Source organism: Pseudorca crassidens, chromosome X (assembly GCF_039906515.1).
Source record: "Pseudorca crassidens isolate mPseCra1 chromosome X, mPseCra1.hap1, whole genome shotgun sequence".
Taxonomy (NCBI): Eukaryota; Metazoa; Chordata; class Mammalia; order Artiodactyla; family Delphinidae; genus Pseudorca; species Pseudorca crassidens.
Genome location: NC_090317.1, coordinates 15,501,163 through 15,514,940, shown reverse-complemented (window position 1 = coordinate 15,514,940; position 13,778 = coordinate 15,501,163). Strand labels below are relative to the sequence as shown.

The following is a 13,778-nucleotide window of genomic DNA, read 5'->3' as shown; positions in this document are numbered from 1 at the left end:
GCCTCTAATGTATTTTACCCTTTTTTTGTCAGGTCAAGCCTGTTAGCTGGGCAGGGACATGATTCCTTTTCACTTATGAGGCACAGAGGAGATAGGTATCTTGCTCTACATCATACAGCTAAGTGTCTGCCTAACTCCAGATTCTTTAGCTCAGCCAACTATCAGAACAATGTGAGGGTTGATGGATTTTTGTTTTTCGGGTAGGAGACAGTTTGGTACTTTAAATAGAGCATCAAAAAGTTGAGAATTCATAGACATTTTAATGATTTATGGGAATAATATGCAGCAAATTGAAATCAGGAGTGTTTTAGATTCAGAGACATATGTTAGCTATGCACCTGAACCTTTGAAGTTGTTGGATTCAAAAAAGGAAGCCAAAAGTAGGAATAGGTATTATTGTCCCCATTTTTCAGCTGAGAAAACTGAGGCTTGGCAAGACTGTCACTTGCCCAAGATCAACAAGTAACCAACAGAGGAGATTTGTGTCCCTCCAGAGCCCGTGGTCTTATCACTGTACCATACTGACTCCTGACAAGGAGCTTTGTAGGATGGGAGGGAAGTGGCATGATGGTATATAGGATGGAAAGTTATTCTATTGATAAATTTAGCAATCGGCATAGAAAAAGGTAACAAACCCTGCCTAAAGCTTTCTGTGATCTTGTTATTAAGATGTTTTCTTGGATGACTGAATTGTCTTAGGGTGCCCCATTTAGACTATGGGATTTGGAAATCTTATTAGAGTTTTCTTCAATTAAGTCATTAGACCTTAATGTCATCTGAAGATTTATTTTTATAGTATGAACATCAATGGAATTCTATGTTAAAGAAAAATTTGTCCATAATCATGTCACCCTAAGATATAAAGGTATCTTCTTTTGTTCATGCTCTGCTGTAGTCGACAGGTTTAGGCTTATGCAGTGTTCTCATAGGTGTGATGCCTGGGAGTTCTTTGAGGTCTGGCTTTTTTCACCTGACACCATATTATAAATATTGCCCCATGCTGCTTTATGTGTCTTTATATTTGTCATTTTTGATGCCTATCTTATTTCTTCTTGGTTCATCGTTTAGGTAGTCATCTGTTTGGGGGCATTTTGACTTTTCAATGTTATAAATCAGTATTATGAACACCTTTTGCATGTAATTTTTTTTCTTCTATGGGATCATTTCTTTAAGGTAAGTCCCCAGAGATGGGCCATTTCTCAAGCTTAATTATGCAAAACTTTGATTTAGAAAACTAATATATTCTCTGAGTATGTAAGTAAATAGATTATTCCTGCTTTTGCTACGTAGATAATGGTTATTTACATTTTCTAAAATTGAAGCAAGTTATACAAAGTTTATTGTGTTAGAAAGTAGCCTTGGGGGCTTCCCTGGTGGCGCAGTGGTTAAGAATCCGCCTGCCAATGCTGGAGACACGGGTTCAATCCGTGGTCCGGGAAGATCACACATGCCGCGGACCAACTAAGCCCGTGCGCCACAACTACTGAGCCTGTGCTCTAGAGCTTGCGAGCCACAACTGCTGAAGCCAGTGAACCACAAGTGCTGAATCCTGCGCGCCTAGAGCCCGTGCTCCACAACAAGAGAAGCCACCGCAATGAGAAGCCCGCGCACCGCAACGAAGAGTAGCCCCCGCTCGCTGCAACTAGAGGAAGCCTGTGCGCAGCAAAGACCCAACGCAGCCAAAATTAGTAAATAAATTTATTTTAAAAAAAAAGGAAAAAGAAAGAAAGTAGCCTTGCACTCTTTTGATCCTTTTTGAAATAGAGAACTTAAGTTACTCATTTTTATTACTTTGCTTTGGTTAGAGACCTGCAGTGTTCAGTCAAATGGCTTCTCACCCTTTTCCAGGTGACTGCCTCCAGCCCCGCTGCTCATCCTCTTTGCTCAGCAAGAGAGCCTGGTGATTTTTATTTGATAAAGTTCGAGTCTTGAGATTTAGAGAATGAGTGCCCCACTTCAAAATGGACATGCTTTGCGGTTTTTTTTTTTTTTGCGGTATGCGGACCTCTCACTGTTGTGGCCTCTCCCGTTGCGGAGCACAGGCTCCGGACGCGCAGGCTCAGCGGCCACGGCTCACAGGCCCAGCCGCTCCGCGGCACGTGGGATCTTCCCAGACCGGGGCATGAACCCGTGTCCCCTGCATCAGCAGGCGGACTCTCAACTACTGCGCCACCAGGGAAGCCCCGCTTTGCGTTTTTGAGAAAGCTAATTTGATGTTCTATAATGTCTGGTTAACAAAGATATTTTTCATTTTGTTTCAGGGACACTTGGATTTTTTTCCTGCTTCTCTTTTATTACTAAAATCTACAGTGTGGTGAAAGTGGATTAAAGAATGTCCCCAGAGGCTTCCAGGCACATCACCCTTGCTTTTGAATATATATCTGTAGCTATATGAACATCTATAGAGATATATATGTATGCTTCCAATTGCATGTTTTTAATATCTATCAATTTAAAAACCTCATTGTCCGGCCTCAGTTTGTATGACACAAAATACGATTGTATGGACAAAAAAAAACAGGTTGGAAGGTAGGTTCATTCTAAGTAATATTTTCCTGAAACAATACCATAAAAGGGTTTGATTTAAAGCAATTAGAACAAAGGAAGCACATTTCCTTAAAAAATTAAAGTTGAGTAGACTGGATTTTTGGATGAAAAGTTTTTTCCTTTTTTTCTTCTTTATCTGCTTAGAGCATCAGAACTACTGTCAAATAACTCTTAGGTAAAATGTGAAATTTTCCAATTTAAGTTGATTGTACAAACTATTTTACACCTTTGTATCTGGGTGATCACTTGAAAATATGCATTGGTTTAGCATATAGAATTTATGGAATACCAGATACTGCTGTCTTGTTCCTCAATTAAATCAGCACATTTCTGGTTGTTGGTTGTCTTTTTTGTTTGCTGCCTTTGGAGGCTGAGAATGTGCAAGTGTGACTTAGTTGTGTGTAGATACAAACTCCTTGGCGTCAATTTTCTTGGATCTCTTTGCTTCTACTCAACAATAATCTGGACTCACAACTTCCCAAATTATGGGAATTTGTACTGCAAGCATTCTTTGAGCTTGCAGTTTGGGGGGAGCAGTCATGAAAATCATACATTGTTCTGTGATAAATTTTATTGATAAATATTGGTCTTATTGAGGTAAACGTTTGAAAACTATCTACACATCCCCTTCAATTCATGAACGTTCTCAAAGCCGCCGTCAAGCTGAGGAATGCGTGTTGGTGGGCGCAGGGAGCAAAGAGGTGGTGTTGCCCTTGAAGGGGAGTCCGGAATGAGGAGGGACAGGGTCAGGGGGCTGCATTCTGAGAGAGTGGGAGACGGAGTAAGAGCTGACTAGTTGCCTCAGGGAAGAAGAAACTAGTTCAGTAACCAGTAGTAGGCTTTCCTCTGCATCGGAAGGAGCAGGGTTGTGATGGGGCCTGGAGCAGACTGGAAGGGGTGGGGGGGGAGGGAGGGGCTACAGAAAGTCAAAGGTGTCTCTTGACAGTGGCATTTTCAGATCCTCTCAACCCTCTTTTTTTTTTTTAAATGTTGATCTGCTCCAGGGATCAGCCCTTGGTTCTTTAAAAGAAGATGTTGGGGGTAGGAGTTTATTCATTTATTTATTTATTTTTGCTGTGTTGGGTCTTCGTTTCTGTGCGAGGGCTTTCTCTAGTTGTGGCGAGCGGGGGCCACTCTTCATCGCGGTGCGTGGGCCTCTCACTGTCGCGGCCTCTCCCGTTGCGGAGCACAGGCTCCAGACGCGCAGGCTCAGTAGTTGTGGCTCACGGGCCTAGTTGCTCCGCGGCATGTGGGATCTTCCTGGACCGGGGCTCGAACCCGTGTCCCCTGCATTGGCAGGCGGATTCTCAACCACTGTGCCACCAGGGAAGCCCCCTCTCAACCCTCTTGCATTCAGTCTCGGAATCGAAGGCCGAGCCCTAAACCCTGCCTGAGAGGAGGAACTTCTCTGAGGCGACAGATACCTTGGAACCTGGCCCCTTCTCTAAATACTGTGCACTAAGCAGTGTTCCAGCTTCGGGGGACTCTGCTCCCACCAGGTTTGCTGCCCGATAGTTTGATTGGAGCTCACGAGCTCACTTGCTTGCACTGGTGGTAGTAGTTTTCTAGATGGTAAATGTATTTCTGCAGCACGAGAAGGTCATCGCCTGGACGTTGTTCATAAACCAAGGTTAAAGGCGACCACGGGCGGGTCTCATGGCAGCCATCTTTGAACATCTCGAAATAACAGCGCGTAAGTCAGTATTTAGATTTTGGAGTGAAAATTGGAGAAGAGCACTTTCCTTTGATTGAAACAGGGATGAATAGCTCCCTGAGCCTGCGAGCGAGTGTGGAAGCAGGAGGGCGCAGCTCCTTGTACCACTGCTGATGAGATTATGGGAAGAAGGGCTACTAGTAGGTCAAGCACATCGACTTGAGAGAAACTAGTGGGCTCTTAAGCTTTAGGCATATTTGCTTATCTCATCTGTGCCCGGTGTTTTCATATGTCATGGTTGGTGTTAGAGGCTGCGCCAGTTTCTTAAACTGGGGCTTGAGAGAACATGCTCCTGCCTCTTGTTGTGTAAACCCTGGTGAGTCGGGACTCAGAGTGTATGTGTGTGTGGGGGGGTGGGTGACAACGGTGTTGGTGTGGCTGAATTGTGCCGAGGGAGGTGTCCTGGTCATGAGTAGCAAGACGGAAGGGCCAGGAGCCCGGTGGGGGTGAGCCAGGTGCTGGGCAGTACTGCTTCCTAAAATAAAGCCTGTTCAGCCCAACCCCCCAAACCTCATGGCCTTGAGACTAAGGCTGGCATTTGGGAGCCCCGCAAACCGCCTGGCCCCATTTTTCCACTCTGCCCACCCATCCCCACTTTGTTGGTTTTTTTTAAATGTTATTCTGTATGAGAGCATAGTTGATTAACAATGTTGTGTTAGTTTCAGGAGTACAGCAAAGTGAATCAGTTATACATATACATGTATCCATTCTTTTTCAGATTCTTTTCCCGTATAGGTTATTACAGAATATTGAGTAGAGTCCCCTGTGCTCTACCGTAGGTTCCCATTAGTTATCTATTTTATACATAGTAGTGCGTATTAATCCCAAACTCCTAATTTATCCCTCCTCCCACCTTTCCCCTTTGGTAACCATAAGTTTGTTTTCCAAGCCTGACCACCCTCACTTTGGAATCCTTTTTATTCACAGAGGACGCAGCAGATTCCCCTCTTCCAGCAAGCCCCTCAAGATGACTCCCCCCTCCCACTGCATATTCCTTGTATTGGAATAGTGCGATGTGAAGCATTGGAGCCCGTCTGTTTCATTCTGCTGCGTACTACAATTAGTTTCCCCCGTTTCCTCTGTTCCAGCAAAAGAGAAGGGATAGAGAACTAGTTATGTGTCTCCCTCTCTTATGTGTTTTCCATGGAGCTTGGCATAATAACCAGATACACGCATTAAAATTAGACTTTATTCAGCATATTTAAGAAGAATATACCAAGGACAGATTAACAGCACCTATTTAAGAAACACAAACATTACTTAATAATATTTAGTTAAACCACAAACATCAATCTCTCTGTATTCCCCAAGCAGGAGTCCATTATTCCTGTCCAGCAAGAACATGTACTGTAACCATTTTAGAAAGGATCCAATTAAAGCCAACCAATATATGAAACCTTGTCCTTGGGCAGAGTCTCTGAGACTACTGACCCGTGTAACAGTAATGATGTGTGAATTTGACTGGGGTGTGAAGGGGTTTCTCTTCTTGCTGGGGGGAGGAGGATTAAGTCCACCCCTTTTGTGCACCTGAAGGTAAGTTGTGCCAGTGGGAACTTGGCCCCAGGATTGTCGTTTGGCAATCCTTTGAAAAGGCACTTTTAAATTACAAATACTTTTTGATAAGGAAAAGGAAAAATTCAAATTCAAAATTTAAAATACTAAAGAAAACTGTTTATTGACTGAATGCATTTTCCTCCTGCTTTCAGTCTCAAAAACAGCACATAAAATTTGGTATTAAAGGCAGTTTTAGAAATTATTCAATATATATAGCTTTCAGCTTTAATATTTTTATTCTTAAAATATAATAAACTCATCTCATAGTTCTCTTTTCTTGTCTGATGCAAATGCCATTGCTATACGATTGTAATTCTCAAACATCTTAGCTGTGACCCCCGGAGGAGTCCCACTACTTCTTTATGTATTTACCCATCTATGCTCTCTTATCTCTCAGGCAACCGATCAAAGAAAAAAAAAAAAACTAAACAGAGCAGCCTTTTTCTGGTTTTTGGTACTGCTCTGGGAGGGCAGGGATGGTGGCAATATAGATCTGCTCGATGCAAACCCTGCCAGTTCACAGTCGGGCACTGGTTGGATCTTGAGACTACATCATTCTTTCCATCCTGCTAACAGGACTCCAATAGCCTGTCCTGGGGCCTTTGCTCTTTAAGGATGAAAGGATTGTCTTTTTTGATTCTGCATTCTATACAATGAATGGAAAACAGGCGTACCAGTGCCAAGCATGTTGTGGAGAACTGCCAGCGAGGACTTTGTCCAAGACGATTAAGTCACAGTAATGACCAACTGTACCAGAATAAGTTCTCACCTGTCGTATATTATACCAGGGATTTAAGGAATGAAAGGCACCACTTCCTGCCACCCCACCTTGGAGCCTCTTATACATCCTGCAGTATACACTTTAAAAAGAAAACTTTACACACAAATATACTATGTTCTACTTCAGAAACTGACCAAGGTGTGGGTCACAAATAGAATTCTGCATGCATTTTATTAACTAACTTTACATGTACGTACTACCCAATTTTGAGGGTGACACTATCTACGGACACATAAATCTAATATCTAGCACCTTATCTCCAAGAACACATATTTTATATACAGTAATAGCTTACATTTAGAAGAATTACTACAGAAAGGAATACACCACTGAAACAGACAAAAATACCGAATTTTTAACATTAAAGTTGTAGCACAGATGAAGGGAGGGGGGAATCCACTCAACTTTGAAGCACCAAACTAAAACCAATCTTGTTTTTGCCTGTATTTTAGAACAAGAGATATCCAGTAACGAATCCTTGGCCATAGCAAACCTCTTGTGAGTGTACAAGTTACTGTGTTTTCCCCTTGGTGTGTATACTTTGAGATATGCAAGCTTTGAGAGGCAGTGATGGGAACATTTGACACCCATTGGTGACCTTCATTTACCTTGAGGATTCTTATTCTACTTACCAAAGGGCAGTGAACTTTAGCTATGGATTTTAGCCCCCTAGTTCTTCCTTCAGCCAGTCTTGCTGCTTTTAGCAGAGGACTGCTGTAAGCAAGCTGGGCCTTTGCCGTAGAGGAAGAGACTGTAAGTAACTGGAAAGAATTTATGACAAGAGCCTCTCTTCTTTTTGACTTTTAGGCTATGATCTGTTCTTTGTGGTTCACTGCTTCTGTCTCCTCATGCCTAAGCTTGGAGGGGCTTTGAGGGGGCCAGGAGCACCTGTCTGGCCCACAGAAAATGAGAGAGACACAGATAAGGACTGAGAGGGTTAAAAGCCATGACGGACCAGATTTTCTCTTATCATCTTGGTAACTGGCTCACGGCCAACTGTTCCTTTAATCTTTTGTCTGCTCTAGGGGGAAAAGACATTTTGCTTAGAGAAGCCTCTCCTGACAGCCCGAGGGTTTGTCTTAAAGAGGAATACAATAAAAAAGACATTATGAGGGGAAAACACTTCTTTTGATTTTTTTCCTCAAAATATGGGGGAAGGCAGTTATGAGAAAAAAATACAGTCCACTAGTTGAAATTGGTACTCTCTGTTTTTATCCCAACAACCTCTGTGGGTTTTATCTTGGAGCATTCAAATTACCAGATGATGGCATAATTTTTCTCTTCCAAATGGTGTATTTCAGACATTTTAAAGAGCATTTTGGCAAAGTCTAAGAAAGAAAGCCAGTTTAATCTTGTATATTACTCTTCAGGTAGTATGAAAAAAATCTTTTGAAGTAACTTTACCTAGCTTAATTGGTTAATTACATAGAAAATATGGCAATATCAGGCACCTTACAACTTTATAGGTACATTTTTTTAGTGTTTTTCTTTTTTTTGCTGAAATAATTGGACAGTATCTACAGGGTTGAATGTGCTCCCAAAGATGTGTTGTAGTGTGTGTTTTTTGGTATGAGGTGCCTTCCTCCTCCTATTATAAAATGGCACTTTTCCTTACCTGTTGAATTTGAAGTAGGTATCCCCTCATCTCTAAATTGGATTGGAGTTGGGGAGGAGACAGAAAAATACCTTTAATCCTATTGCTCACTTCGGTCCTTCCCTGCTGCCACGGGCCCCTGGGTCCCTGTGAACCTGTCAGCTCTGGGTGGGCAGGGATGAACAGGGGTGAGTGAGCACACAGAGCTTCAAGCATGGGATGTTCCTGAAGGGCCAGCACAGCGGGGGCAGGGGGAGTGAGGCAGGTGAAGGCAGTGGGCATGATGGTGGGAGGTAGGCGGGGGGTGGGGTGGGGGGTGGGGCGGAAGTGTAGAGGACTTCCGGGCAGCTGGTATTTGTGGTGCCGTAAGAAGATGGGCCCTCACAGTCACAGAAGCCAGGGGCTTGCTCCTTATTACTGCCTCCCCAAGCTCGCTGAAATTGGTGTGTGAGTCAAAGCACCTGCGACTCCCTGGCAAACTGGAGGCTCTATTATTCTTAACTAAGGAAATCATTAAATTGGAAACCACATCATTTCAAAGTCTGGTTCGTCTGGCTCCTGGACTTTAATGGGATTTTTACTGCGCATATGAAGTGGCCTTGGCAAAAGAATACCTCCTTTAAAAACATTTAGGGAAAAAAAAAAAAACATTTAGGGAAAGCTATTGCACATGAGGATCTGTGAGGCTAATGATGACTTTCGTGTGTGCTTTCAGATTTCCAAATGACAAAACAGTGTGTGCAGTAAAACCTCATTAAGTTGATAGTGTTGTATTCAAAACAGCATAAAACCTGAGGCAGTTGCTATCTCCAAGCTAACTAGAGGCCCTATTGTTCATTAAGAAGGACATGTCAGCAAAGCGGAATGCTCTGAATTCAAAGGTCCTCTTTTCCAGTTCCCTATTTTCAAAAGGTTTTCACCTTTGAAAAAGCCAATTTGCTATGAGAATGAACGATGACTAAAATAGGGCAAAGAGGAACTTGCAAAAGGAAATCGGTGAGCCTTGGTGCCCTGGAGGACGTCGTGTGTGCCATTACACGAACTTACCACACTCGGACAGGTTCTGCTTCCACTTTGATTTGGGATTTTGGCAAACAATTTTCTGATACACTTTGAAGGGGCTGAGCTTTAAAAATAAAACAAGAAGTTCAGTTTCAACAAAATATTTGGAGACACTTACGTCTGAAATCCTGTTTCCTACCCAGGTAAGCATTTCTACTCAGAGGACAGGCTATAGCAACCTCGAACTCCTTTGACCATGAAAGATCTTCAAGGCAATACCCCTCCCCGCATAGAAGGACTGGTCACACGGGCCATTTCTTCACCCAGATATCCTTTGAGGACAGGTCGATACAAGAGTTTGGCAATAAACTGGTATCATAAATTTATGACTATTAATTCACTTTATATGCTTTGGTAGAAAAATAAATGATTTGCAAAGGTAACCTTCAGCCCCCATGTCTTGTCTGAACCACAAGTTCCAAATTAACGGGGTTGAAATCAATAGGATTTTCGTGGATATAGCGAACTGATGGGTCAGCTCAATGTTATTTGGGTCTACCCTGCTCCTTTCCTAACTTCTGAACATGGCAATGCCAAATTCCCATGCAGACTTATTCACAGCCCCAATACACTGCCGTTTACCTCTCCCCCTTGAGATGCTCATGTTGGAATCTGTCAGGAGGAAGAGATAAAATATAAGTGAGCTTGGCTTTTAAATGAACGAAATTTGAGTTCTAATACAGACATGGTCATCCCAGAAGAATGAGACTAAACTCTGAATATGGCCATCTTTGTATACAACCACCGGATTAACCGTTGTTTTCAATCAAATACTCCTTCCTCTCCCTCCACCCATATTAACATTGGATTTCTGCTCGAACACATGACTGACCATAGAGTTGCTTTAATTTGATCTTCAGGTGGATCAAAAATACCGTTTTGACCATTTTTTGGTTCCGTGTCATTTGGCGATATCGATATGGTCTGTGCCCTCAGAAATAAACAAGTATATTCCCACCCAAAGTGATTTCGGGATTTGAAAACTCTTCCTCTGTATTGACCCTAGGGATAATTTAGATATTGTAAAGATTTTCCCAAAGTGATATATTTCAACAGCAATAATTAGGATAAGTCTGACCTGAACGCTCTGATTTACGATTGTCTGGAATAGGTCAGATGCTTGCCAGGTATTGAGAAAGCATTCTGTCATTTCTGACTATACTTCTCTCCCACATCTGCGGAGAGCTTAAAGGCTTTAGAGAGAGCCACAGGTGGAAAGGATGCATGGGTGTGCCTGGAGGAAGGAAAACGTTTATCCTGCCTTACTTTCACCCCATGAGGAGATCATATGTCTTGTCTATGATCTCATGGACACAAAAAAGAGATTGCTAGTGGGCACATCACTCTTGATTGGCAGCGTGAGTTTTGTAGGACTCTGGCCACGCCTAGTTGAATTTCTTTTTTTTTTTTTCCTGGAAATACTGCTTTCCCCGGAAATACTGTTTCCAAATAGACCAAAAAGGCCTATTTGGAAAAGCAAACACACAAGTGACTGGCAGAGGAGATCTGGAGGATTCTTATGAGCATCTCAATTTGATCACAAAAGGGAAAATTGGAAACTGGTGGCATGATTTCTGTCCCACTATTATTCAAATAGGAGACAGAAAATAGTGTCACATGACAATTTTCCACTCACACGAGACAATTTTGGTCTCAGCCCATCCATGCACAAACCCAGGATTTTATAGAAAAAAGTCAACTGTTTAACCCCACGGATGTGTGTGATTTCTCTATCTTCTCCCTTGGACTTAGCTTTCCATTTCAAACATGCCCTATTATCCTCTTCCACTTTTCAGGATCCCTTTAGAGGATCTAGAAACCTTCTTGGTTTTTAACTACACAGTGCCCTTAGATTCCGTAGTAGCCTTTGCACCAGATTCTGGGGGCCCTTCAGTCTAGAATTTGTCTCATATGTTGATCAGTCAGTCAGGTCATGCTTCCTGGGCTCCATGAATGACTTGTTCCATTGCTTTTCTTTCCCTTGAACATGGGCTGTAGCCCTTGCCCATGAACTCAGAAGTCCTTAAGTTCACCAGTATCATCTTCCTTTTCCCCCAGAGCAAAAGTTGACACATGGTAGCTCTGGGGAGACAGACAGAATACCAGGCACGGGTCCAAAATGGATAGCCCTTGTTGCTTTAAGAAATTTAGAGCCTAATAACTTTTTTTGGGGGGGAATTTCAGTCAGAATCCTCAAGTCCATTCTTTCAGGGGCACATTTTTAAGGGAAGACCCCAGTTCCTACCTCTTCCATATATTTATCTACCTTGCTGCGAGAGGGTGTGTGCAGAACCTTTGCCTGGAATGGTATGGGTTGGCATTAATGCGATTGTGGACGGTCCATTTAAGAGAAAGCTGCTCGTGTGTTCTGTGGACAGTTCCAGGTTTACCTTAGAACCAACTTCAAGGCGAAGTGGCAGAATCATGAGAAGGGATGATCTTGCCTTCAGTTCCACCCTCGGTGCCGACTTCGGTTCCGGGCAGGTCTGGGTGGCTGTCTTCTTTGGGGGGCTTCTCCTTGCAGAAGAACTTCTTCAGCATATCCTGGATCTCCTTCTTGATGGTCTTGTGCATGTAGCCATAGATGTAGGGGTGGATGCAGCACTGCAGGAAGAAAAGCCAGATAATTATGGTGATCACCCACTGGGGTACCTTGGTTTGGACATCCACCCACACGGCCAGAACCGCTAGAAAGCAGTAGGGCCCCAGGGACAGCACGTAGGAGAAGATGATGAGGAAGATCACTTTAGCAGCTTTGCACTGGTAGCACCTGGGCAGAGGGGGGTCGCTGGTGCTGTTTCGATGACTGACTGGGAGACTCTCTGTGATGTTCACCGCCTCAATGTCATCCTCGCTGAAATGGATGTCATCCTCACCAAACTCCATGTCATCTTCACCCAAGTCAATGTTGCACTGGGTGACCTCTAGGCGGCCCTTGTCTGCCTTCTTGCTGCTCTGAATTTTGGTGCTGCCTTCGCCGGCCACCAAGCTGCTTTCTCTGACCTCCTCGCTGCCCTTGGCCTCCACGCTCCCCTCACCGGTCTCCACGCTCCCTTCTTTGGCCTTCCTGCTGCCATCCTTGGCTTCCACACTGCCCTCCTTGGCCTTGACCTCACCTTCATCCTGGCAGTGGAACTCGCTCTCACCCTGGAACTCAACCTTTTTGTCTCCCTCTTCGTCCTCATTCTCCACGTGGTCCTTGGCTCGCACCTCCAAGCTGTGGCTCTTGACGTTGTAGAGCAGAGCGTGCTGCCGGCGGGCTGCACCGAACACCACAGAGTAGCAGGCAATCATGACGATCAGCGGGATGATGACGAAGGACACGACGCTGAGAATGGTGTAGCTGGGGCTGGCCCCCCAGATCATGGAGCAGAGGGCATTGCGCTCATCAAAGGCAGCCTGGCCCCAGCCATAGAGTGGGGGTGTGCTCTGCAGGATGGCCACGATCCAGGTGCCGTAGAGGAGCATGTAACCCCGGCGCGGGGTCATCTTGGCCGGGTAGGAGAGAGGGTGGATGATGGACAGGTAGCGATCCACCGACACCACGACGATGGTGTTGACGCTGGCAAAGGCGAACAGGTGAGTGAGGCTAACCAGGGCGGTACAGAAGTGGCTGTTGAGGGGCCAGAAAAAGGGCACGGAGGTGGCCACCACCCAGGGGGCCACGAGTGAAATCTGCAGCAGGTCAGTGACGAGGAGGTTAAAGATGAAGCGGTTGGTCACCTGCAGCAGCTGCGGCTTGCGCTGCAGCACAAGCGCCAGCACTATGTTGCCCACGAAGGAGGCGGTGAGGAAGATGAGCAGGACGCTCGAGCGGATGATGCCGTGCGCCAGGCTGATGGGCATTTTGGAGAGGGGCACGCACGTGTGGCTGCTGTTGTTTTCGCGCGTGCTGTTGCTGCAGGTGGACGCCATGGCGGCGGCGGGGGCGGGCGGGAGGCAGGTGCAGGCGCGGAGCGGGCACCGGCGGGCGGCGAAGGGGCGCACGGACCACACTCACCGCCTAGGCTGGGGACGAAAGAAACACGCGGGGCTGGGTTAGTCCCCCTGCCGGGGAGGAAGAGGGGCGCTTCCGCGCCGGGCAGCGGCGCTGCAGGACCCCGGCCCCGGGGCCCTCGCGCGGCTCCAGTCCGCGTTCGGGCAGTTTCTATGAATCCTTCTCTTACTCTGGGTCTCTCTGCCTCTCCCTCTGGGGGTCTCCGAGTCCCCCCGACCCCCACCCCTGTGTTCCGCTGGCGCGCGCGCGCGCGTTCTCTACGCGTCTCCCACACTATCTGGGGGTCTCGAAGTTTGGGTCTCTCTGGAGGTCTCTCCGCAGATCTCTCCGCTAGCTCTCCTGCTAGCACATGCGCGCGCGCTCCGTCCCTGCCTGTTTACATGTGTCGATTTGTCTCTTTCTCTCCAGTGTCTCTCACTAGCGCACTTTTCCTGTACCTCGTGTGTTGTGTGTGTGTGTGTGTGTGTGTGTGTGTGTGTATCTCACCGGTTTTCTCTGACTCTCTCACCCCTGTCTCTCACTCTGTGGC

General features: G+C 45.4%; 1 protein-coding gene, 1 long non-coding RNA gene and 1 pseudogene across 3 annotated transcripts; 2 read left to right on the top strand and 1 right to left on the bottom strand.

Annotated features, from left to right (window-relative positions):
* LOC137217195 (transmembrane 9 superfamily member 2-like) overlaps positions 1–2,883 on the top strand; it is a 102,393-nt pseudogene extending 99,510 nt beyond the window's left edge.
* Positions 2,884–3,571: 688 nt separating this feature from the next.
* LOC137216472 (uncharacterized) lies at positions 3,572–9,623 on the top strand. Of its 2 annotated transcripts, XR_010939780.1 has the most exons (4): positions 3,572–4,240; positions 5,189–5,373; positions 7,049–7,094; positions 9,396–9,623. It is a non-coding gene; the product is annotated as an uncharacterized lncRNA (long non-coding RNA). The 2 variants fall into 2 exon arrangements; XR_010939781.1 differs by lacking the exon at positions 3,572–4,240 and having other exon boundaries at positions 4,778–5,373.
* Positions 9,624–11,655: 2,032 nt separating this feature from the next.
* On the bottom strand, positions 11,656–13,167 carry GPR101 (G protein-coupled receptor 101). Its single transcript, XM_067722218.1, has one exon. It carries the CDS (start codon positions 13,165–13,167, stop codon positions 11,656–11,658), a length of 1,512 nt encoding a protein of 503 aa, XP_067578319.1.
* Between the last annotated feature and the right edge of the window lie 611 nt (positions 13,168–13,778).

What these genes read in the sequence shown, in the direction of transcription:
- GPR101 (XM_067722218.1), bottom strand. Translation starts at nt 13,167, where the DNA reads ATGGCGTCCACCTGCAGCAACAGCACGCGCGAAAACAACAGCAGCCAC.